At 40.3% G+C, this 24,716-nt stretch overlaps 2 protein-coding genes across 5 annotated transcripts; one reads left to right on the top strand and one right to left on the bottom strand.

Moving 5' to 3' along the window:
- Window positions 1-2,674: 2,674 nt before the first annotated feature.
- pym1 (PYM homolog 1, exon junction complex associated factor) lies at window positions 2,675-9,154 on the bottom strand. Of its 3 annotated transcripts, none has more exons than XM_079466777.1 (3): window positions 9,027-9,154; window positions 8,306-8,399; window positions 2,675-4,262 (listed from the first exon to the last, which is right to left on the bottom strand). In XM_079466777.1, the coding sequence occupies exons 1-3, from the start codon at window positions 9,055-9,057 to the stop codon at window positions 3,764-3,766; spliced, it is 624 nt and encodes a 207-aa protein (XP_079322903.1). In that variant the 5' UTR covers window positions 9,058-9,154; the 3' UTR covers window positions 2,675-3,763. The 3 variants fall into 3 exon arrangements, with proteins under 3 accessions (XP_079322903.1, XP_079322905.1, XP_079322904.1); XM_079466779.1 differs by having other exon boundaries at window positions 3,386-4,262; window positions 8,314-8,399; window positions 9,027-9,130; XM_079466778.1 differs by having other exon boundaries at window positions 3,386-4,262; window positions 8,314-8,450; window positions 9,027-9,119.
- A 761-nt stretch (window positions 9,155-9,915) lies between these two features.
- Window positions 9,916-24,200, top strand: spats2 (spermatogenesis associated serine rich 2). Of its 2 annotated transcripts, none has more exons than XM_079467587.1 (14): window positions 9,916-10,074; window positions 11,285-11,400; window positions 11,774-11,823; window positions 15,501-15,580; window positions 15,704-15,812; window positions 15,913-15,956; window positions 16,157-16,385; window positions 16,470-16,658; window positions 18,036-18,171; window positions 18,469-18,527; window positions 18,687-18,796; window positions 20,767-20,869; window positions 20,987-21,120; window positions 22,576-24,200. In XM_079467587.1, exons 3-14 carry the CDS (start codon window positions 11,799-11,801, stop codon window positions 22,822-22,824), a joined length of 1,467 nt encoding a protein of 488 aa, XP_079323713.1. In that variant the 5' UTR covers window positions 9,916-10,074; window positions 11,285-11,400; window positions 11,774-11,798; the 3' UTR covers window positions 22,825-24,200. The 2 variants fall into 2 exon arrangements, with proteins under 2 accessions (XP_079323713.1, XP_079323714.1); XM_079467588.1 differs by having other exon boundaries at window positions 9,923-10,074; window positions 11,301-11,400; window positions 22,576-24,175.
- The last annotated feature ends 516 nt before the right edge of the window (window positions 24,201-24,716 follow it).

Below are 24,716 nucleotides of genomic sequence, written 5' to 3'. Positions count from 1 at the left end.
TCTCCCTATCCGAATCAAATTCTAAACCTAAGGTCAGGAAACTTGGAATACCAAAAACCTAAATGTCAAACACCTAATGTCAGGTAACCTTGAGGCAAGCAGGGATGCGGGTCAAAAAAAGATCACCAGGAGACAGGACCGGACGGCAAATAACTAAAGGACCATTGGGATCATAAGGTTTAAAAGTCAAGGTTAGGGTAGGAGTTATCAGATATCAGGGAGGACTCGGCGAGGCGGACCGGGGCTCAGAGAGTTGCATCTGGAAAAAGGGAAAGGGGAGGGCTTAAGAACTATACTACAAACACTGGAAGGACGGCCGGGTTTGGTCAACGGGGATAAACATCTATGCAAGCAACACCGCGGTAGTTAGGGGTCCTGCGACACTCAAAAAACATGCGTCGGCCCGTGCCTTTTCTTCAGCTTCCTACACCAAACTACAGGCAATGCGCCGTGGGGGTTGCTGTCGTATTTCGTATTCCCTACCCTAACCCTAACCTAACCTAACCCTAACCTAACCCTAACCCAAACAGAAACGGCTCTAGAAAAAATATCTCGGCCTAGGAAGGTCGCAGCGACGAGTGCTTGGTGTCGTTGGAAAGGTCTCGGCGAGTCCTTTAAGACGCGTCCGACCACGTCCTGCTGCGACCTTCCTGGCCAGAGATACACCTTTCAGACGCCTTTCTGTTCGGGGGTCTAGCTCGGCTTAGGAACGTCGCAGCGACGCGTGCTTGGTGTCGTTGGAAAGGCCTGGACCTCCCCTCTCGACGCGTGGCTCCAGGTTCTACGATCTTCGAGGCCCGAGTTACGTCGACTCCAAATTCTACTGTTTAGAGCGTGTTTTCGGCCAAGTACAACCCCTTGAACATTTTTACAAAAAGTGTCTCTCGAAAACTATACAGATCGACTCCGAATGGCCTGAAACGTGTAGATTTTTCACTTTTGGACTTAGGAAAATTTTCGAAACTTTTACAAAACTTCACCCTGGGGTGCACTTGAAAACGGAAGCTCGGATCGACTCCAAACCTTCACCATCGTGCTCGGCGACCTCGAAACTATATAATGACGTGCCTCGTTTTCCTTTTACACTTTAATTAAGGGGGGTGCACTTCCTTATCTCGGCCGGTGGTGGCGCTATCGAGCTAAAAGTGAGTGCGTTGGAAAGGGCGTCCGCCAATTACTATATATACGCAATTTCAAGTCTCTACTAACCTCCCTTCGAAAGATAAGTGGGGGGGTGCACTTCACCAGGGGTGCAACCTTCGTTTTTTGCCCTACAACCTACTCTGGTAACCCTATTCTGATATCTGATCTATCCCCCATCCGAACCAAACTCTTACCCTAAGGTCAGGCACCTTCTGGTCGTTGGACAATTAGGCAAAATTCATCTAACCCCCACCCCAACCAAACTCTAAACCTAAGGTCAGGAACCCTCTGCGATGGACACGAATTGCAACACATCTCATCGAAAGGCTCGGAAACAATTGTCGGACCGCGTTCCGTTCGAAAGGCGTGGACGAGACCTTTCCGACGAGCCTACGTTCGTATCTCTACGACCTTCCTACGCAGAGTTATGCCCACTTATTCAAAAAATAGCGCCGCCTGGCGGACAAACGTTATAACTCCGTGTAGGAATGGACTAGAAACGCGAGACGGGTGTTGTCGGAAAGGTCTGGATGACACCTTTCCAACGAGCCGTCGACCGACGCGGTACGACCTTCCGTGACGGATAGGGGGAGCCAAACAGAAACGGCTCTAGAAAAAATATCTCGGCCTAGGAAGGTCGCAGCGACGAGTGCTTGGTGTCGTTGGAAAGGTCTCGGCGAGTCCTTCGAGACGCGTCCGACCTCGTCCTGCTGCGACCTTCCTGGCCAGAGATACGCTTTTCAGACGCCTTTCTGTTCGGGGGTCTAGCTCGGCTTAGGAAGGTCGCAGCGACGAGTGCTTGGTGTCGTTAGAAAGGTGTCGGCCTCGTCCTGCTGCGACCTTCCTGGGCAGAGATATACTTTTCAGACGCCTTTCTGTTCAGTGGTCTAGCTCGACTTAGGAAGGTCGCAGGTGCTCGTGAAAGATCTTTCGAACGACATCAGGCTCCAAATTTGTCTGTTAAAATATATTTTTTTTAAAGTGTCTTTCAAAAACTATACACGTCGACTCCAACTGGCCTGAAACGTATATAGAAAAATGCTTTCTGGAAGAACGATTTCACACTTTTGGACTCGAAACTTAATATGGATGTGTCTTGTTCTCGGCCGGTGGTGGTGCTATCGAGTTCACAAAAAAATTATTTCAAAAGGGCGTCGTCCAATTAGTATATATACCAACTTTCAACTCTTCACTACTCAACTCTAACCCTAGACTCCAAATGGCCTGAAACGTATAGCAAAATTGTTTCTGGGCGAACTATTTTCCACTTTTGGACACCTAACCCTAGCAACACAAACAACACTGTTTGTGTCAACAGTGTCACTATGTGTCACTGTGTATTTATTCATTCAGATTTCAACTGCATCTAAATTAGACATTGTCCACAACTATAGTGTGACACGATGTTGTGCAGAACAAACAAGTTGCTGTCCACACATTCGCTGGAAAGACATCAAGCATAAGAACATCCTTAGGGCTGGTTTTACAGAAGAGGCTTGGCTTCAGCCAGGGCTATGCCTTAGTTAAATTTGGATATTGAAGATGCTTTTATAAAAAGGATTTAGAAAAAAACATTACAGGTGTGCATCTTGAGACAAAACAATATTTTAAGACATGTCAGTGCAAGACATTCATTTTAATCTGGGACTAGCCTAACAGGGTAAATTCATCCAAAAATGTAATTTGTATGATTTTTTACTTGAGGCCCGGTGTCTTTGGAGCACAAATGAAGATATTTAGGTGACATCCAAGAGGTTTCCAGGCCTCCTTTTACACATCATGGTGTCAGTTGTTGTTACGGTCCCGAAAAGCACTAAAGACTTGGTTACATCGGTCCGCTCATAGTGGATCAGTTGAATTTATTTGAGGCGACGGATGGACCGATGTAACCAAGTATTTTGTGTTTTTCTGACACAGACACCATGATGTCTAGGAGGCCTGGAAATGTCTCAGATGTCCCCTAAATATCTTCATTTGTGCTCCGAAGAGGTCTCAAAACATGTTTAACCTCATGTGGGTGAGTAAAGAAAAATCCTATGTTTTTCAATAGCAATAATTATTCATGTTAAGCAATTATTTGCTTCAATTTAACTATTTGACATATAAGGTCAGATAAATATTTCCTCATAAAAATTATAATTGCAGCTTAAAAATTAGTATTGTCCCCTAACAAGACATTTAAGAGTAAGGGCAATGTTTGACCCTCAACACCACTTAAAGAGAAATTACCAGAAATAAAAGCAGTATCTTGGTCCTACCTTTAATATAACACAATTCTACATATTCATATTTCATGCCATTATTCACTACAGTTGTAAAAAAATATGTTTAAAAGAAAAAAATGACACCATGGGATTTTAGTCCATCAGTCTCTATAACACAAGCTCACAAACTAGTATAGAGAGTGAACTTGTGATCGGTTTTAATGAAAGAGCGGAAACCATTTGCACTCCCATAGGTTCTGAGTCCACAGTGCAAGATGTTCATTATGTACAGAACACAAGAATGTAGAAAAGTAGTTATAGCTGCTGACCACTTTTATCGATACAGAAATACACTCTGACATGATGGAAACAAACACCTTTCCCAAACAACTGAGCCTACAATGAACTCCCCCAGTTCACAAATCTTGTTCCAGGATCTGAAGCTCCTCCAGTAACGCATGGCCTCGCTCTAGTTTGTCCAGCTGTTCCTTGCTGGGGTTTTTCAGCTCTCCAGAATCCACCTTCTGCTGGAGTTCTTCCACCTGCCGCAGCTTCTTGCGCAGATTCTTGATCTTTCTGGCCTTCTCTACAGCAGCTGTGGACGGATCTGTGCTGCCAGGATCGGTATTCGGGTCGGGGTTAACCCTCCTCTCCTCTGCAGAGATATTCATTCTATCCATGTCTTTACTCAAGACCTCATCGCTGGCCTCCTGGTGGTGCTGACTCTGCTGTTTGCGTTTTTCTTTGCGCTTCATGTTGCGTTTTGCTGTTTTTGAGAATCCAGCTGTGACACTCTGCTGATCTGTTCCACTCAAAGCCTGTTGCTGCTGTCGGGCGATGGCCGCATCCTCTGGGTTCATCCCAGGTGGCAGGTCGGGTTTACTCTTAAAGAACTTCACATACTTGTTTTCATAGCTGTTAATAAAAAGAAAGACACAGCTTTTGATTAGTGATTATTTTAAACTATTTAAAAGAATATTTCACTCAAAGGCTTTTTAGCAAGTCTGGGTGTATTTTATTTGGTTTCAATACCAGTAGGTTCTGTTTAAGTGAAAATAGAGGCATTTTTTTGCGATATGCTATTCAAACAAAAGCAGCACAATTAATCGTTAAAAGATCACAATCTTGATTCAAACACCCACACGATCTCATTAATGAAAATCAACCATTCTTGTGTGTCTATTAACTTACACCTCCGGCTATAATCATAACGTTTCAATCTGAGCTCTTGCGGAAGCAGAGAAAACATTATCATCACTAGGTATGAAACAACATTACAAACAGTCTTTCCAAGAACATACTATCATTATATCTGTTTCAAATGATCACTGAAGTACTGGGATTGAAGCAGAGAGTTGGTTACAAGCAACATAAAGTAAATACGGCATGACACCTAAACTGCTCTTATGATTTCCTTTAAGATTGTGTTACATTGTTCTGATTATGCTTCACATCTTAACTGGACGTGTTTGAAACAAAACTCCGTAACGGTTGCAGTTAGCAGCTCAGACAAATCCAAGTGCGCGCTTATATCTGTCACTATGATAAAAACACGTCACGAGAGGGTGTGGCGCTTATCACTGTATTAACGCTCATCAAGTTGCCCTGGGTTTTCAGGGTATTTTAAACAGTTTCCTAGTGATAATACTATATTGTTTTGTTTAGCAGATGTGTCTTTCTTTAAAAACCTCTTCAAGCAATCTGTAGATGTCAGGCAAATTGATCAATCTTTCTGAAGACTTTAATTGCAAGTGTCACCTTATGAATTTGTTTTACTGTATAAATATTTCATATACAAGTTACTTCAATGCATTTAAAGTAAAAATAAAAAATAACCACTTTAGTTTACCTATAGTAATTGTTGTAAAAACTAAAACTCAATATAGTTACTGTAGGTTAACCATGAAATATGTAATAATTTTGCTTTTCTACAGCCTTCTCTACAACAGCTGCGGACGGATCGGGATTCGGGTCGGGGTTTACCCTCCTCTTTCCATTACATACCTAAATAAACAATTTTTTTGTCAGAACCTCCAGTAAATGATGTATTACTTTTAATCGTCATTCAGAATCGTAAAGTAATCTCAATCACCATTTAAAAACAAGAGAAAGATTATTTTCAATTTATCCAGAATCGTGCAGCTCTAGTTTACATTAGGTGACAGCCATACGACCGAGGGGGGTGCAGTGCGATGGATCTGGGGGGATCCTCCCCATAAGTAAAAATGCTCATTTTAAAATGTCAATTTGCATGCTGGCACACTCATGTCAATATTTGCTTCAATTAAAAAACTGTCACACAAGTTTATCAAGTGCACCACATGACACTTACAGTGAGGTAAATAATTATTTGAGCCCCTGCTGATTTTGTAAGTTTGCCTGCTTACAACGAAATGAAGGGTCTACAATTTTATGGTAGCTTTATTTTAACTGATAGAGAAAAATCAGGAGGAAAAATGTATATAAAGGTTATACATTTAAATTGCATTTCAGTCAGTGAAATAAGGATTTGATCCACTACCAATCAGCAAGAATTCTGGCTCCACATATTGGTTATGTGCCTATATGGACCACAGATTAGTCCTGTCACTTTAAGAAAGTACTCCTAAGTCAGCATGTTATGTATATAAAAGATGCCTGCCAACAGAATCTGTATATTTCATGTCAACCTCTCCACCACCGTGGTCAAGACCAAATACGTTTCAATGGATGTCAGGGACAAGATTGTAGACCTGCACAAACCTTGAATAGGCTACAGACAAATGCTTAGCTAGAAGGAGACAACTGTTAGTGCCATTATTTATTATTATTTGGAAATAGAAGAAATACAAAATAACTATCAATTGCCGTTGGTCTGGAGCTCACTGCAAGATTTCCCCAATGGGGTAAAGATGATCATGAGAAAGGTCAGCCCAGAACTACACAGAAGGAGCTTGTTAATGAGTTCAAGACAGTTGGGACCACAGTTAGCTAGCAAACCATTGGTTTCACACACTATGCCACAATAGATTGAAATCCTGATGCACCCACAAGGTCCTCCAGCTCAAGAAGGCCCGCTTGGCTCGTCTGAAGTTTGACAGCCTCGAACAGGCTTTGGAGGAAGTGCTTTGGTCAAACGGCAAGAAAATTGACTGTCTTTGAAGGGAGAGAAATGCTGACTATGACCCCAAGAACACCATCCCTACAGAGAAACAGTGTTGGAAACATTATGCTTTTGGGCTTTTTCTCTGCTCGGTTAGAGGATGACTTCACCTCATTGAGGGGCTGAGGGATGGGCCCATGTACCGTAAAATGTTGGGCAAGAACCTCTTCCACTTAACTAGATCACTGAAGATGGGTCGTGGATGTGACTTTAACATGACAAAGAGCAATAACATATTGCCAAGACAACCAAAGAGTGGCTTAAGGAGAAGCACATTAAATGTCCTAGCCAGTCTCTTGACCCTAGTCCTATAGAACATCTGTGAAGGAGGCTAAAACTCCAATTTGCTGAGCCACAGCCAAGAAACCTTAAATATTTACAAAGGCGTGGACTCAAATGTATCCTGACACATGTGCAAACCTGGTGACCGACTATCGGACATGTCTGACCTCTGTGCTTACCAACAAGGGTTTCTACAGTAAGTACAAAGTTATGTTTTGCTGTGGAATCAAATACTTATTTCACTCACTGAAATTCAAATACATTTATAACCTTTATATAAGTTTTTTTCCCTGAATTTCCCTGAATCCCCTCTTTATAAGAAGGGGGACCGGAGGGTGTGTTCCAACTATAGGGGGATCACACTTCTCAGCCTTCCCGGGAATTTCTGTCAATATAAGTTAAAATAAACCAACCATAAAAATGATAGACCCTTCATTTCTTTCTAGGCAGGAAAACATACAGAATCAGCAGGGGATCAAATTATTTTTTCCATCGCTGTATGTCTCTAAAATAATTATTAAATATCATCTGTAAACTACAGCTTCTGCGACTGAAACTTCGGACGAATACTAATCGCACCAAAGTGCCTTACTCACTCAGAAGGGCAGAGCTCTAGAAGTGGAAATTCGAAAGGGAGGCACCTGAGGACTTTTTATATACATTTTATAAATCACTGTGGATTTTTACCCACTCTGTGTAAAAACTCTTAGAATCTATACGATTCACAAGAATGGCATATTGAGATTCTAAACGGCGAATTTCACAGAAAAGCGTCAAGTTTGCAGTATGTACATCAGAATTGAAAAAGTTGTCTAGGTCCATGGAAAAGACAATGCTGTTACTTTCATTCTGGTTGGCCAAAGGACCAAAAAAGACGACACGGTTTGTTGTTATCTGGTTAGATCCAAAAGAATACAGGCGCAGGAACAAAGATGTCTCAGACACTCAAGAGTAGACACTCAAGAGTAGACGCCTAAGACCCCCCCCCCCCCCCCCCCACACACACACACACTCTCCAGAGTTACACCATTCACATAAATGACCTATTTTTGATTCAAAACAGCTAATTTCGCCGAACACCGACTAGTATGCAGATATAGGATTAAGAAGATGCTATTTACTTATAGATAGTGGCAGAAAACGTTACTTTTTGCACCTCAGTATTGTTGTGCATTAAACATTATGCAATAATAAAAAAGTGTAAATCATTATATTTAGAAATGATTAAAAGGATGGCAACTTATTGAGATATTAAAGCCATACACCTACCTAAACTTTATGAATAAAAATGAATTTTAAGTCTTAAATCCATTTTATCGAAAACAAATGCCTTTATGATCTATAGGTAAAAGAGCGTTTCAGCAAGAGGTGGTTTTCAACTCCCGTGACGCCACTGGAGTCGCTGTTTGAAAATGCTTTCTCCATAACAATCACATGTTGGGCTATTTGTACTCAGTGTAAATACACACTCCGATTTTATTTTCTCGACTATATATATATATATACATAAGTAAATGATGGTTGGAGTGCTTACACCGGTACCTCCTCCTGCGGTACATATCCATCCTTCACCCGCCGCGGTTTCCTCCACGTGCCGTCCGGCCGCTGCGTGGCGGCGATATATTTCCCTTAAACAGACAAACACACACACAAGCGCTTTCCTGAAACAGCAGCGGGAACTGGCAGAAATTTAAAAAAAACATCATCATAATACATCCTCATAATACACTAAATTGATATGAAAATATGATTACATCAAATTAGCATTGCGTTACTGTTCCAATTGATTTTTTTAATTATTTTTTAATACTTGGGAGTGTCAACCAGGAACTGGCGATTGTTTATCTGCACATTTGCAATATTATAATACGCATAATATTAACACCCTGTCAGTAAACACTAAATCATCAATTTATTGTTTCGGGTATCCACAGAAAAATAGTCGTCCTTTTAAATATGAATATTGCTCCTAAATACTTTACATAACGTTACACTTTACATGATCATTTTTTGTTATAGTCATTGTAATCATTAATCTGTGCGCACATGCACAACGAAGTTTGTATGACATCGGTGTAAGAATTCAACATTCATGTTTTTCGGACAAATAACAGGCGTATGTTTCGCCACCATCGGGTGCCTTGTTGTTTAATAAAGCACAATGTCATTATAATAGGCCGGCTGTACAGGCGTCAATGAGAGCTAGAAATATTTGCTTATGTACGCTAGTTTAAATTAGACGTGAAATATTTTACCAGATTCATCAGTCACATAGGGGGTCGCCATCTTTAACAAAGTTGAACTTCCTTTTCCGCTCGATGTAACTCTCGCGAGACTGGTGTGTGCGTGTTGTGGTGGTGGGGTTCTTGGCTACAAATTCTGAAACATTCAAATGAAACACTAAACAAATGAAACAATAACAAAAATAAATTAAATATATGTGTAAAGGTTTATTTAACAATAACATGGGCTGAAGTGATGTTTTGAGAAATCTGCGTTTATGTATTTTTGCAAAACAATTTATTTAATTCTACATTTCCATATTTTTCCACATAAACAATAAACATGGATGAAGAATTTTTGACAAAGAAAAAATGACATGTTTTAATTAAGTCACTAAAACGTTATGCACGTCACTCTGAAAGAAAAGTGGATGTTCCAAATGAATACCGTTTAATTAAAATTATTGTTTAAAAAGCAAGTATGATGTAATTGGTATGCATGTGTGCATTAACTAAATCAACTGATGCGATTGTTCAATGTTGGAAAGTCAACCAGCATGTTTCTGTGCTGGTGCATCAACCACCATAAAGCATATCATCGTTCGGCTTTCTGTGTGTTTAGTTCTTTCTTTATTTAATGGGTTAAAGAGAAAAACTGCGATGTATATATATATATATATATATATATATATATATATATATATATATATATATCCTTTTGCCGTTTGTTGCAGTGTGTAAAATAATTTAAGGTGTCTCCTGTGAGCGCCTTTAACAGTAGGCCTCATTATCAAGTTTTAAACACTCAACGGGATATCAATTTATTCACCGTCGTGTAGCTTTTCTTATAAGTTTATTTTTTATAAATGCTGAACTTTAAATGAACCTTGATGCGGTTTCTTTATTGGCTTTGACGTGACACAAAACAGGGCGGATGTTGGGAACGCGCGCTGTGAAAACGGAAGTGACGTGTGAGCCGGTTGAAAGAAAAGACAGAAATTCGCACGTAGTCGAATGAGCGGAAGATAAATGAGAGCGCGAGTGTTTGTCAGAGAGTCGCACGTTTCTGCAGTTTCTTCAGGTGAGCATTTGTCCTTCAACAGTCTCGTGAGGACACGCAGCCTGGGGTTTGTGAACGCGACTGCGCGCGCGCGCGAGTGTTAGCAAAAACATTCATTTTTTCAAACGTTTGTTATGAAATGTCACAAAATCTGATGCATCAAAACAAAGTGCTTCGCATTCGCCTGTTTTCATTTCAGCGTCTTAAATATACGGTTGTGTATTTCAACATACACTAGCTCAGCTCAGCTAATGCTAGCGGGGGCGTTGCTAAGATACTGCCACATAATCAGCGCGCGAGCCCCACACTGAAATGAAGACAAACATTATTTTTGTTGTTGTAAAGTCTCCCCTCGTTTCACATTTGTTATCATACACTTTCATCTCACGTAGAGATCAATTTACACGAAGAAAACTGTAGAACTGAGTGAAGGGTGCAGACGGTGAATCTCGTTAGCATCAGTTATCTATACATCTGAAACGTGTCTACAAACAGAACTTGGATAAGTGAATCGATGACATGATTTAATGTCTTCATGACATCAGTAGTTTTAATGGACTCGAGTGTTGTGTAAAATAACATCTGGGCACAAAGTGCAGTCATTCATTCCCTCTGTAGTTCATGAGAGCTGCAGGTGTTATTGTGTCGCTTTGACTATCAGGATTACACTCTTGCTTTCTCTCATGGTGGCCCATTTCCAGACAAGATCGATTTTCTTAGTATTTGTCTTTAATTCGGCTCTTTAGTTTCCTCTCACATTGTCATCACTCCGCTCGTGTTACGTCTCTTATTCATCTCGACGGCATTATACACAGAACAGGCTAAACAGGAACTTGGACCTCAAATGGATCCTGTTATTATGAAGAGTGAAGTTAAAAATGTCTTTCTGGAAGCATCTTCACTTTCGCTCCGAGATTATTACGGTTGCATAAGAACTCTAATAGCTGTGCTGCTCCTCTTTGGTAAATAGCCGCTTCGTTTTCCTGTTGCTTTAAATAAAACGGCTATTGAATGTGGCTTCACCTGTTGGACTGCTGCACGCAGGTGTGTGTGTGTGTGTGACGTGCTTGCTGTATCGTGACGTTGTTGTGAGCGTGCCACATATCTGCTGGCACTCAGCGGCGGATACACACGCACAGGGTCAGGATTAGGACTGTGTGTGTGTGTGTGTGTGTGTGTGTAGTTAAGTTTCTGTTTCCTGACACAGTTTGTGTTCATTGGACTCATAAAGGTGTTTCTGGCTCCAGCTGGTTTACACAGGGTGTAGGCTCTTGTGGGAACGCACTCAGTCATTGAATCTTCAGAAGCAACACCATTGACAGATCCAGAGACGCTTGCTCCACTTGGGTAACGTTTCTCCTGAAAACCTCTATATATATGTATATATATATATAACACATAACTTACTCATGATGTCTTCTGACGGTGGATTAGAACTCCACATTTGGCTATAGTGCAGTATCATTTTACCTGCTTTAACTAAAGGAGCACAGGTTTGCAAACTACTGAGTGCAGATTTTCCACACATTCCAGTAAGGTCTTTACAAAGACATGTTTTCGGTTATTGACGATAAAAAGGCTGCCATTAACCAAAGACACTGAACTCAAATTCAAACAAAATAATATTTCATGAAGTTGCTAATTAATCTGATGTGGTTACTTTGATTGGATTGAGTTATTCTTGTGTGTTGTGTGGTGGTCTGATGATTTTTCTGTACAGTTAAAGCAGACTGAGGAGGACGTTAATGGCGAAGAAAAGCTCTGGTAAAGGTGAGTGTTCACTCTCTCTCTCTGTTTGGGTTCTTCAGTTCCTTCATCATTTGAGAGCTCTGGTCAGGTCTACAGGTAATGTCGTTGGCTTTATTAGGTTAGATGAAATGTCATATTAAAATATTTCAACTGTTCTAGTTAATGTTAGTATCTGTACATGTGTGTGTGCCTTAAACGTTCTTCGTGATGTCGAGAACCTCATAAAGCGTTTGATAAGCCTTTTCCATGGAGTTGTATTTGCTCAGTCAACGTTCACTAGTTTTGTTTGGCAAATGAAAACTTTTGCGTGTCAATGGCTTTGCAAATTTCTGAACTCTGATTCTGTGTGTGTGTCTCCAATACTATAAATTGTGTGTTTTTAACACCCTTTGACCTGATGTAAACGTGTGCCTCTTTATGACAGATTTTTGTAAGCAGATGCATGTTATCAGGTCTACAGGTAAAAGGTTTTAGAAATGGGGTTTAAAGGAATTCCAGACACGTAAGCAGCAGCGTGTCACGTCACGCCTCGTATCACGTCATGCCGTGTGTTGTCTGTCTTACTAGTATGTGGGGTTAGTGACTATGAACTTCAGTTTCTCTACTGCTCCTTGGTTACGATTGCAGCAGACAATTATTGTCACAGTACACAGGCATTTAATATTCTGGCTTTAGAAAATAAACTAAATACCATTGGTTGTTGTCAGCTGTTTGTGAGTGACAGTTCAATAGTTTACTTGATTATTGATGTTTATGATTCATTATTGTATTTATACTGTAATGTGTACCCTAAGAAAGCTACAGAGAGCTAGTTTGATGTGAAAGATACATTTACGTTACATTTATTCATTTGGCAGAGGCTTTAAGCCAAAGGGTTGTACTAGTAGGTGAGCATATAACATTTTGTCAACACATTAAACAGTACTGATAGTTTACAAGGCCCGATTACTAGAAGGATTGAATCTGAAAGAAGCAAGGGTGAGAATGAACGACAAGAAACATGTTCTGATACTTCACACAAAAATGAACATTCTGTCATCCTTAATCACCTTAGAGTTGTTCCAAATCTGAATAAATGTCTTTGTTCTGATGAACACAGAGAAAGATGCTTGGAAGAATTCTCATAACCAGACAGAGTTTGACTCCCATAGTAGGAAAACCATATAATGAGTCAAAAATGCCCCAGAACTTTCTGCTGTCTTACATACTTCAAAGTGTCTCTTCTTGTGATCAACAGAACAAAAAACTGAGTTATTTTCCTACTATGGGAGTCAATGGGGGTCAAAATCAGTCTGGTTATGAGAACAAAGTTCATCAGAACAAAGACATTTAAACAGATTAGGAACAACTCAAGTCACAGGAAGGGTTGAATATTGGCAAACATTTAACAGTTTGGGTAAATGACTGAGGACAATGAGTGATTATGAACTAGAGCTTTTTACAGCACATCTAATGAATTGTACTTGTGTGTCTGTGTATTAATCCCACTGTTTCAGCACAGTTGAATTTCCCACATTTATGCATGTCAGTCAAGAATATGAATGGAGGAAATGAGATCATAGCTGTCGGTTATGATAAAATAAAGTAGGGCTGCAACAACGAATCGATAAAATCGATAAAAATCGATTATTAAAAATGTTGGCAACGAATTTCATTATCGATTCGTTGTATCGCGCGACTATAACGCGCGCCACATGTTTGAGTGGCGTGAGCGTGGCGTTTCTGTTGCGTGTCAGCTCTGTGGCGGCTGCGTCGTGTTTTCTGTATCTTTGCACACCAGCACCGTGCCTGACGCGGCGCTGGCGCGCTGCTGCTGCTAGGTGACATAGAGGGAGGCCGCCGACAGACAAGGGTCTTGTATTCACGACAAGTTTAAACTTTTTTCACATAACCTACACCTTCCAAAATCCGAAAAATGAGTAAGTAGGCTGTCTGTTTATTTAAATAACATTTCCAAATGTTTTGTAGATTTATTACCTGATGTTGGACCGTCACTCAGATGACACACTAGACTACGTTGTTATTGTAGTGTGTCATATTTTTTTCCATTTTTAATCACATTGTTAAGAGCATAAAAAACAAAAATAATTCAGTCACCAATACATTTTGGGGTTTAATACGAACCACAATTCGTATTAAGATGATTCTCAGATATGTTATTAAAGTTGTAACGTAATCAATTGATGCACGAGTTTACTTTATGCAATATGTGTTTCAGATGGACATAAATTAATATTCCCATTCAATGCAATGTATCTTTTCATTGGATATAGCCTAAGCATTTTCTTGGAGGAAGATTTTATGGAAAAAAGTAGTTAATTGGAGTATTCATTTGCAACATTTTAGTAATAATATCTCATACTTAATAGGAATATTAATGTATAATTTATTTCAATATTCACTTGTTGTTTCTCCAAAAATGCATTATAAACATGATTTAAGTCCTGATGTTTTCTACAGTGGACATGTAAACCCCGTAACGTGTAGATGTTGGTTTAATGAAATTCAATTTGAAAATACGTTCAAATAAATGATGATTAGCTTTCAAACATCAAAATGGCATTCATTAATATGTATTCGTGTACAAAATTACATATAAACATCTTTTCCTATTCTATTTTGCCTGGAAACGCTTCCAACGCTTGCGTGTCTCGTGAAATATAGGCGTCGATTCAATTCCTAGCATGCACGCGTTTTCCGTGCGGCTCGTCTCACGCAGGCAGTGTGCAAGCTCTAACCTGTTAACATGGGAGCCGATTTAAAAACGGTCACGCCAGGCTTCTGAGACGCTCACGCCACGCATCTAGTGTGTCACAGGACTAAAAAAAGTTGATCGCGCAGCATAGCAGAGAAAAAATTAATTAAAAAAGCAGAGCGGAGGTAGAGGAAAGACCATCAGAGAGACCCGAAAAAATTCCAGAAAAAAACAGCAAACCATGAGAGGCTTCTTGATGGGAAATGCATCATGTAAACCACAGCAAGCTGTAATAATAATATAATAAGTAATAATAAAGCTTTTGAAATATGTTTTGCAATGTCAGTTCTATTTTTCAATAAAGGGTTGAAAATGAATGCTTTTAAAAATTTGTATCCGATTCATCGATTAATCGAACAAATAATCGACAGATTAATCGATTATTAAAATAATCGTTAGTTGCAGCTCTAAAATAAAGTCATCTTTAATTTTTACCACAGCAGAGTTATTTTACATATGTCCACTGCTATTGTGAAAGGGTATATTCATGCACGGACCAACCTTACCATGAAAAAAGAAATGTTTTCACTGAAGGCACTTCTAGGGTCTCTATTAAAACTTTAAAACCACGAGGCAAGTGCTCCTTTTAGAATTGTACATAAGTCTAAATTTTTTGTCACATCCATTACTCATTTGTTTCCCCATTTTAAAATGGAATGCATCTGTCTGGAATCTATTAACCGTTTTGGGAAATATAAATGGATAGTTCAGTGAATTGGTAGTAAACAGATTGTCAGAGAGTTCAGACTGAAAATGTCACATTTATAATGCTGTTTTCATCTTCTCTTCTACTGGCTCTTGCCTTGACCATTAATATTTTTGGGGGAAAGCTTTGATCCAGACCTTCCAAGACTTTACCCACCGTTATAGTGAAAGGCTTTTTTGAAACCATTCAGACTTAAATGTGAAAGCTGTAATGTCTTGGAATGTTTTTTGTGTGTAGATGTGTCTGGAGTGGTGTTCGATACGCACTCTAAGGTGGTGATGTCTCAAGGAGGGACATTTGAGAGGATGAAGGAAAAGGTAAGAACTCATTCTATACCGGAGTCCTTTTTAACCTCTGACATTTGACATGTTAAGTTTAGGGTTAAAAGAGTTTGTGTGTTGTTAGGATCAGTAGATTTTACACACATTTTCTTTCTTCAGATTAATGCTGTGCGAGCTGTGGTGCCCAATAAGAGCAACAATGAGATCGCTCTGGTATTACAGCACTTTGAGAACTGTGTGGATCGTGCAGTGCAGGCCTTTGTGGAAGGTACAATCGCACTCGGAGCGTGTCCGGTTTCTCACTATGCCTGAACATTTTTACTTGAATAAAGACAGAGATGATGAGTTGTGTGTGTTTGTGTTGATAGGTAGTGCTGCGGAGATCCTGAAGGAATGGAATGTAAAAAAAAAGGTGACATGTTTGTTTTTTATGAGATGCTATGTCCTGTAAAACCATAACTACTCAAGCTGTTCACACATGGATTTGTGTCCTGCACACGCTGTACTTTTCTGTTCTGTAGCCAGCTGTGAATTAGCCTAAAAGTGACAATAGTCTTGCTGTTCTAAAGTCTGTAGCGCAGGTTCGATTAAAACAACTGTTTTTCCTCACAGCCCAAGAAGAAAAAGAAGCCAAAACCTCAAGCTGAGGCTCCTGTTGACCCTGCTCCTGCTGACTCGACCCCAGATGCTGAATGTCCAGAGGCTCTTAATGGTTTTTATGCCAACGGTTCAGCATGCGCTGATGGTGATTCGCTAGATTCTCTAAGTGAGCAGCTGGATTCCGTGGAGACAGCCGATCTGGATTTGGAAACTGCTGCTCCTGAGCTTTCAGATGCCACAGGTTAGGGTTTGAGAGAAGGGTGCGATGCTGAAGTTTTTGTCTGTGCTTCGGTATGATCTTCAGATGTTTGATGCTCTGCTGCAGGTGGAGAGGGGATGTCGATCCCAACACCAAGCCCCACCCCTCAGCACGACACCGGTAATGGAGCACGTCAGAACCATCACAGTTCCCGCAGTAACAAGTCTCACCAAAAGTCTGTTTCCAGCTCCCAGAATTCCTCTGTGCCTATTCCCTCTACAGACACACAGCAAGGATCTTCTGGCAGAAAGATTGGTAATAACAGCTAAATTATGGCTGTAGTGCGATCTGTGTTTGCTTGGAAGATAACCGTGTTAAGGTTAACCCCATGTCTCTTTGAAACAGCGGGTTCACTAAATGAAGTTCTATTGCTTCAAACAGTTGAGGTGAAATCCTTTGAGAAAACTGCTTGCTTAATTATGGAAATATTGTGAATGACAGAAATGTTTATGGATTTTTTTCCGTTAGTCAAATGGATGCTTTTCATTGCTGCTATTATTTTTAACACTGGCGTTTTTTGATCGTTTTGAAGACTTTTCCTTTTGCGAATATATGTTAGAATTGTAAAGGTCTAGTTTTTTTTATTTGGAGGATCTACGGACAGTTATGTGCATTATAATGCATTTACAGGTCTTCAGAGGTGTATAAAGACCTTACATAATGAAGCGTTATGTTAATACCGCCTGTGTAGTGCTTTGAAAACCCTTGATTGCAATTTGCAACCTCAGCGCTAAATGTCGCTAGATTTTACTGACTGGTCCTTTAAGGGACTCAAAATTACGTCTTTCAATCAATGAAAATATTTGATTAGAATTAAAGTTTTTGTGTAAGTGAACAAGAGTCAATTAAATTTTGTATTGGATATTAGACAACAGAGGAATGTTATAAGCAGGTAAAATAGTAATGGCTTAATGTCAGAGTGCAGCTATAACTTCAAACTGCTGTCATGTGATGTAAGTTTAGCATTAATGTGACAAGTAGTCTGTCTTTGCTCTTGTTTGGGGATGGAGTTGCCTGAGCTGGGATGGGCAGATGGTCACTTTACTCTTGGGTGGTGATGGATTTGCTGGGATGGTCAGTCAGTCCGCAGTCTGGCATGTGATGTTCAGATGGAGCTGGGGTAATCTCTAGTTAGGGATGGGCATACGACGTTCATCTGGGCCTGGCGTAATCTCTCCCTACCACAGGATGGGCATCCCGAGGCAGGGCAGGAAGGCTGAATGTGAATAAGTAGGGTAGCTGCTGTTCATTAATTTATTCATTACTCTTTATTTAGCAAATTATGGAATAAGTGAATGCTTGCCTGTAAAGATCTTTAATCTAGATTTAGATTGGGAGTGTCTGACCCTCGAATAGTATCAGGAGGCTGTTCAAGAGTTTAGGTGCTACACAAGGAGCTCGACCCCCCTTTGGTGGATTTAGGGGGGGAATTATTAGTTTAGGGGAAATTTGTGCACAGGTTCTCATGTTTTAAAACTCAAGGAGGTATATGAGATGTTACATGTATTAAGATGTGAAGTCTCACTTTTCTATGAATGAATAAATTTTACTTTTTAGTTACAGTTAATATAGAACTGACTGTTGGGAATCAAGGGTTATACAATCATGATACGTTGGGTTGTGTTTTCTCAGGGGCTAATGTTGACCGCTCTGTGAAAGACCTGCAGCGCTGTGCGGCGTCACTCACTCGCTACAGAGTTGTTGTGAAAGATGAGATGGATTCCTCAATCAAGAAAATGAAGCAGACGTTTGCTGATCTCCAGAGCTGGTATACTATGCGCACAGCCACATTTGTCAACATAACACATCTGCACACTGTCCTCCTACTACATTAGATGTAGCTTCTGTGTGCTTAGAGAAGTCGTTCTCCTAAACATCATCTTATTGTATTTGTCGCTTGCCACCTTTTTCTTTGAATGAAACTCGAACTGTAGTGTTGTATTATCGAGAGGACAATAAAGAGATATGTGCCCATTTATTGCGACTGAGCAAATAATATAGAAGTTCACACACGGAGAGAGATTGGGAGAGAGTCATGACATATTTGTTTCTGTTCTGTTGGCAGTCTGATGGATCGAGAAGTGACGCTCTTTTCTGAGATGGACAAAGTCAAAGCAGAAGCAAGTGAGTTAGGAGTTTTCTGTCTGTAGCTGCTTTCATCATTCAGATGTGCTGCTGTTTTGTGTCTTATCTGTGTATGTCTGAGAGAGACATGTATGAGGAAGACGTGTCTGTTCATGTCACTGGTGTTAAACGAGGACGATCTCAATTGTGTTTGTTCAGTGGCAATTCTAGACGGCCGTCAGAAGAGAGCAGAAGAGCTAAAGAGACTCACTGACCAATCAGCATCACTGTCAGAGGAAAAGCTTACAGAACTACGAGCTGACATCAAGGTACATGCGTACATCTCACACACGCATATTTTGTTTCCATAGACAATGATTTTCATACCCCTAACCCATCATAACCCTTCTGTAATGTTTTGCATTTAGTTTCAAAACGATCCAAAAATTACAAAATCGTTATGCCATTTTGTCTGGTTGTTTAGGATTAAGCATTTGCAAATCGCAGGCAACGCACACAGGGGCTCGCATAAAAAAAGGGTTGCTAGCTGACTAAATGTAGCAAGTTTTCCCACCCCTTTCTTGACTTTTGTTGAAAAGCGCATAGAAACAAACCTAGCGTGATTTTTGATAAACCCTAACCCTTTCATGAAAAATGCGGGCAGAGCTGCTGCACTGCTAGTGCGAGGTCTTGCAGGGATCGGCTCTCTCGCCGTCTACTCTTTGCAGTGAGCGGCAGGGAGAAACGGCTCATTCATTAAAAAAAACGATCCCGCTCTCTCTGTATTGTTCTGGCTTTTGTTGAAACTAGTAACTTGGTATTAGCACTCATTGTAGTATTGCTCCTGTATAACATATCGCTTTATTGCTCTCTGAACTCTGTAAATCGCTTTTGTTAGAAGCGTCTGCTAAATGACTAAATGTAAATGTAGTGTTTGCCAAAGACCGTAACAAATGCAGTTTGAAACTGCCTCAGTTTATGACATCATAAACCCGTAACCAATCACGTAAACAGATTTAACCCATAGATTGAGCCAGAGATATGCAAGGATGTCAATAGATCGCTGCTGTTTCAGCTCTGCTTCTGCAACATTATTTCCAGAAAAAAGACGAGCTGCTTGATGTAGGCGGGGGGGCGGAGCTACAGCACGAGCACACAATACATCGCATTTATCCCTTCGCAGTAGCGAACACTCAGGTCCCTCTGAGATGACTTAAACCATCGTAAAAATATTTAAAATATATAATTTTCAATAAAAGTCAGCCGATTTTTCTCCATTAGATATGTATATTTGACTCTGGATTGATGGAGACTATCCACGTGAGATTTCCAAGTATCACAAGAGTCAAGATCACAGTGCAATGTTATAAGCCCTCTGCGCATGTTGCAAGAAGTCGAACTTATGCTTACGTCAGGTGCATTCAGTTACTGACAGTACAGTAAATCAATGGGAGCGATTAAGTTTGAGAGACAGTAAAACATACCAATCATATCATCTTTCTAAACGAGGACGCTTCCTAACTTTCCGCCATCTGGGGGGTTGTTCACTTGCAATCTAGTAAAGCAGAAGAAACACCTGAAGTTGGTTCGGCAACCGCCAAACTTAAAATAAAAAGAAATGTGGAAAACCTAATTCAAAACGCAAAAAATAAACAGCCTGAGAGCGCAGAGGGCCAAGGCCCAAACGTCATGTTTCGCTACTGCACGTCTGCGAAGATTGCCAACAAAGGACATATGACTTATCTTGACTTCCTTCAGGACTGGTCACAGTTTCAAACCATCTCCAAAACCAGCGTTATTTCCACCATTTATGTAACATCCATCACTGCAATGCCCTGAACAAACAAACACACATCCACTTCTCTCACTTTTGCATGAGCAACAAGCTGCAGCTGCAGGCCCACAGCGCAGCCAATCCTGATGCAGCGCAGCCAATCTTGATAAGCAGGTCTTCCTATTGCTCCCTCCTCGGTTGGTGCATGAGTGGGCTCTTTCTTTCGCCTTGCTGTGCTTTTCCAGGAGAATTGCCAATAAAAGGAATTGGATCCAGAATAAAAAACTTTCCAAAGCAAGTTGTAATGCTGGGGAGGTGTATCAAGCACAGAAATACTACGTCATACGTCCAACTCGTTTTTTAACAAATTGACCATGTTAATAATGAGAAGACAACACGTTTAGCAGTGTAAAGTCAGAATGCATGAAATAGCAGGAGACCTTTTAGAAATTAACACGGAAACGCTGTACATACACACCCAGTAATCTAATCACATTTTTATTATTTCATTGTCTGTCTCTCCAGCATTTTGTCAGTGAACGCAAGTATGATGAGGATCTTGGTAAAGCTGTGAAGTTCTCGTTCGATCTCGAGCCGCTCAAGTGCAGCATCATGTCTTTTGGATCAGGTAAGAAAGTTTCAAATCCCTTTATTGCCACTCAACCCTAACCACTTGTGCAACAGTAGGTGAAAATCTGTTTGTGAGCCGATACGAGTGGTTAACGATGTCTTTGTTTCCCTGCAGTTTACCATCCTCAGACGAGCTACTCCAGCCGTTCTCGCTGTAGCTCCACCTCTTCCTCTGTAACAAGCTCCACCTCCGAGCTCCAGCATCAGCCCTCTGCTTACATGGGTCGCCCTAATGTGCCACATAAACAGGTATTTACATAGTAGTGTCACGCAACACACCCAACATTTATCAATCTAATGTCTCAACTCTCATAAACTCTTTGCATTTACATTCAGTCATTTAGCAGACGCTTTTATCCCTTTTACCGCTTATTGCTCCCTGAACTCTTTGTATGTCAGAGCAATAGTACTATAGGTGCTAATACAAAGTTACTAGTTTCAACAAAAGCTAGACCACTACCTGTTGAGAGAAAGAGAGAGGGTTAGTGACAGTATTTTTTTTCATATGTCTGTCAAGTATTGTGGGAAGAGGTGTGTTAAGTAGTTTTTTGAAGGTTGTGAGAGATGTGGTTGACCGGACCGCATTGGGAAGAATGTTCCACCAGGAAGGAGTTGTGAAGGAGAATGAGCGGGAAAGGGATTTAGTGCCCTTATGAGAAGGCATTACAAGGCCCCGCTGGTTTGCTGAACGCAGGGTTCTTGATGGGGTGTAGGAGTGAAGTAGGGTGTGAAAGTATGCCGGTGCAGATCCAGTGATAGTCCTGTATGCAAACATCAGTGACTTGAATCTGATCCGGGCTTCAACCGGTAGCCAGTGGAGAGAGATGAAAAGGGGTGTCACATGTGCCCTACTCATGTGACTTCACATTCACACCGTTGTGATTGTTTCTAAAACGTATCTACACTTTTTACTGGTGTTACTTTGATTACTGTATATAAAGAGATTCAGAGATTAACCCTTAAGAATCTCAGTCAAAAAACTTAATGTCTGAAACAGCTTATTTTTGCCTGTCAAATTCTAACACAATGTGCATGGTGTAATTTTTTTCAGAAAACAAGTGTTTTTAAATAAATTAAGGTTATTGACCATTCTGTGAGTTTGTAAATAGAATTTAAATAGACGAAAATATTACAATTGAAATAATTTTTGACAGTTTTTTTTATTTAAAACGAAAGAATCTTGAAAAATATACTGTACTACATGCAGAAATTCTTTTTACTGTCACTCATGTCCAAAAGCCTTTTACCCCAGTTCTCCGGGTGTATTTTTTTGCACCATTCACTCAAATGTGGTGTTTGAAGCAGTTCCTCTCTTAATTGCAAGTACAGGCCCACATCACACACGGGTTTCATTGTCAAATATCATCCCAAGCAACCTTCTCGTCTTTGCCATGTTTTGCATGCACAAAAACCTTTTGCGGCCCGAGTGTTTTAATTAAACAGTCGGATTCCCCTGGTCCACTACCGTTATATACCCTATATGTTCAAAAACACTTTTCTACTTTGATGAAATTCAAATTTTTTGAATTGCACAAATAGTTACAGAATGTGTCGGCCATCTGGTTTAATAGATTTTTATTCTAATTTATTTAAATTTATCTCTTAATCCATCATTCTTCAGTCAGGATTTCTACAGCCGATACTCAGGGTTGAGATCTCACTCGCTCCTGCAGAACCAACATGCTCTTCTCTTTGCCTTTTCAGATTTTCCAGGGCAACAGGCGCATTTTTCAAGGTTACCAGGGAAATCCGCGATATAATGGAAACGGCCAGCCCGACCGAAATCCTGGCCGCACCAACTCCCGCTACCAAGGAGATCGTTACCAGGGAGACCACAGGGAGTCTCAGCCAGCCAATAGTGTGAAAAGCCCCTCCCTGCCCTCAGCCTGCCGCCCAGATCGACCCTCAAACAACGGCCTTCCACAGAGGCAACCACGGAGCCACGGCCCGTGACACATACACACGTATCTCTTTCTTAACTTCTTATAACACACCTGTCACTGACGTTTACACCTGAGCAGTCGAGCTGCAGCCCGGTTCCTGTCTTACTCTTCTATTACACTCTCTATCTCTCTCTCCCTCTCTCTGATCTTCTTACCTTAGCGGTTCTGTGTTTGGGTTGGTAGTGAGCAAGTGTTTCTGTTAAACTTGCCAATGTTGAGAGAAAAGATTCTCCTTCTGTTATTTGTGTGTTCAAATCTCTGATGTTTAACACTAAGACGACAGACTGAGTCTCTGTCTGTGTGGGGGGAGGTCACAGTGGGCTGAGAGTAACTTATTGTAAGAATGTCTTTTCAGATGTGTGCGTGTTGTTCTTTGAAGTCATTTGCTTTGAGTTGTGATTTCACTTTGATTGAAACTTGTCAGTTTCTGTTTGTCTTCACGTTCCCTCGACCAGTGCTAACGCACGAGTCATCGTGACTGAATCTCATGAAATACCTCACACGTGCTCTTCGCAATCTGCTCTAATGCTGATCTTGACTGATCATCGTCCACAATGAACTTATGAAAGTTTTTTTTCAGTGAAGATTAGCATCATTAAGCTCTTCTGGAAGACTCTCTTAATGTTTGCATGATGGGATATCAATTACACAGTCAGTATGTAGAGATGCTGTTCTGTTTGCCAGAATGTCTGGACTGTTTTGCTAACGCTTACACTTGATATCAGCCCTGTTCCTGAATACCCCAGGACTGAATATTTCATTGTTCCAGCACGGTTTCTTTTATCTCAGTCATGTGTATATATGTAACTATATGTATAATGTTTTGTAGCTTCTGGCCATGTATGTAGTGATAATAAGATTGAACTACCAGTTAAGATGTTTAGTTCTTCCTAGTGTATAGAGAAAATCCTTCATTTGTTTCTTGTCCAAAATCTGAGATTGCTGTAAAATCAAGTGCCTTCAGTCGTGTTTTTTTTATCCATGTTGGTTTTTTAACTGGTTTTTTTTTTCTGCTCCGGTTTGGACCAAAGACGTCAGACCCATCCAGACAACGCTGCCGTTCGACACCACATGCTCCTGTCATGCAAACTGCACTAGCAAACACTTGTCTTCTTTCTTGCTATTTGGCCTCCTACTTTTTCTTTAATTGTGAATAAAGGATTAGTAGCAGATGCTCAACACAGTTCACAGTCTGTGTTTCTTAGTTTTGAGTCTTTGTTAATTTAAAGATCACAGAGAAATAATTCAGCATTGTGTATTCTAATTTTAAAATAACAGCAAACTTCAAAGTGCTACCAGAAAGATGCTATTGGTAAAATGTACATTATATAAATAATTCTAATTAAATAGTCATACTTTTCAAAACAGTTGGACTTATTGACAATTGACCTTCATATTTGACAACACTGCCAAAACTAGGAAATGTTTTTGCCAGTTTGCACTGATGTGATATATAGTTTGGGACAAAAAGTACAACCTGTTTCACAAAATACCCAAACGGCTTGTTTTAAAGCCTTTGGAAGTAATAAATGTAGTGCGAGTTTTAGCTAATAGCAGCTAACCTTAACATGCTGTGTAGAAAATTTGAGACTGAAGAACAACAAGAACCTACAATCATACAACCGATATAAACATCTGGCCTTTTCAAATGATAGTCATACAGTAGGAATTGGACGCTTCATGTGCTTGACCTCTCTATTTTCCTACAGGGGCCTTTGTGACACAATGAAGTGTTTTTGTTTCAGTCATTTCAAAACGAAACAGTGGGCCCAAAGAGCTGTGTTTCCTGGTGAAGCTTCAGCACTGAATCGCTAGAGATTATTTACTGCAAATTCCTTTAATTTCTCAGTTTCCATCACTTTAAAAACGGCTCCTGAAGTGTTGTAACGAAGTCTTACGGAC

Source organism: Barbatula barbatula (genome assembly GCF_947034865.1).
Source record: "Barbatula barbatula genome assembly, chromosome: 11".
In the NCBI taxonomy this organism is placed as follows: Eukaryota; Metazoa; Chordata; class Actinopteri; order Cypriniformes; family Nemacheilidae; genus Barbatula; species Barbatula barbatula.
This window is presented reverse-complemented; position numbering and strand designations above follow the sequence as displayed.

What these genes read in the sequence shown, in the direction of transcription:
- pym1 (XM_079466777.1), bottom strand. Translation starts at nt 9,057, where the DNA reads ATGGCGACCCCCTATGTGACTGATGAATCTG. An exon ending in CTATGTGACTGATGAATCTG is followed by an intron (nt 8,400 to 9,026) that starts GTAAAATATTTC and finishes TGTCTGTTTAAG; the next exon opens with GGAAATATATCGCCGCCACG. An exon ending in CCGCAGGAGGAGGTACCGGT is followed by an intron (nt 4,263 to 8,305) that starts GTAAGCACTCCA and finishes TTTTATTAACAG; the next exon opens with CTATGAAAACAAGTATGTGA.
- spats2 (XM_079467587.1), top strand. Translation starts at nt 11,799, where the DNA reads ATGGCGAAGAAAAGCTCTGGTAAAG. An exon ending in AATGGAATGTAAAAAAAAAG is followed by an intron (nt 15,957 to 16,156) that starts GTGACATGTTTG and finishes TTTTCCTCACAG; the next exon opens with CCCAAGAAGAAAAAGAAGCC. An exon ending in ATCTTCTGGCAGAAAGATTG is followed by an intron (nt 16,659 to 18,035) that starts GTAATAACAGCT and finishes GTGTTTTCTCAG; the next exon opens with GGGCTAATGTTGACCGCTCT.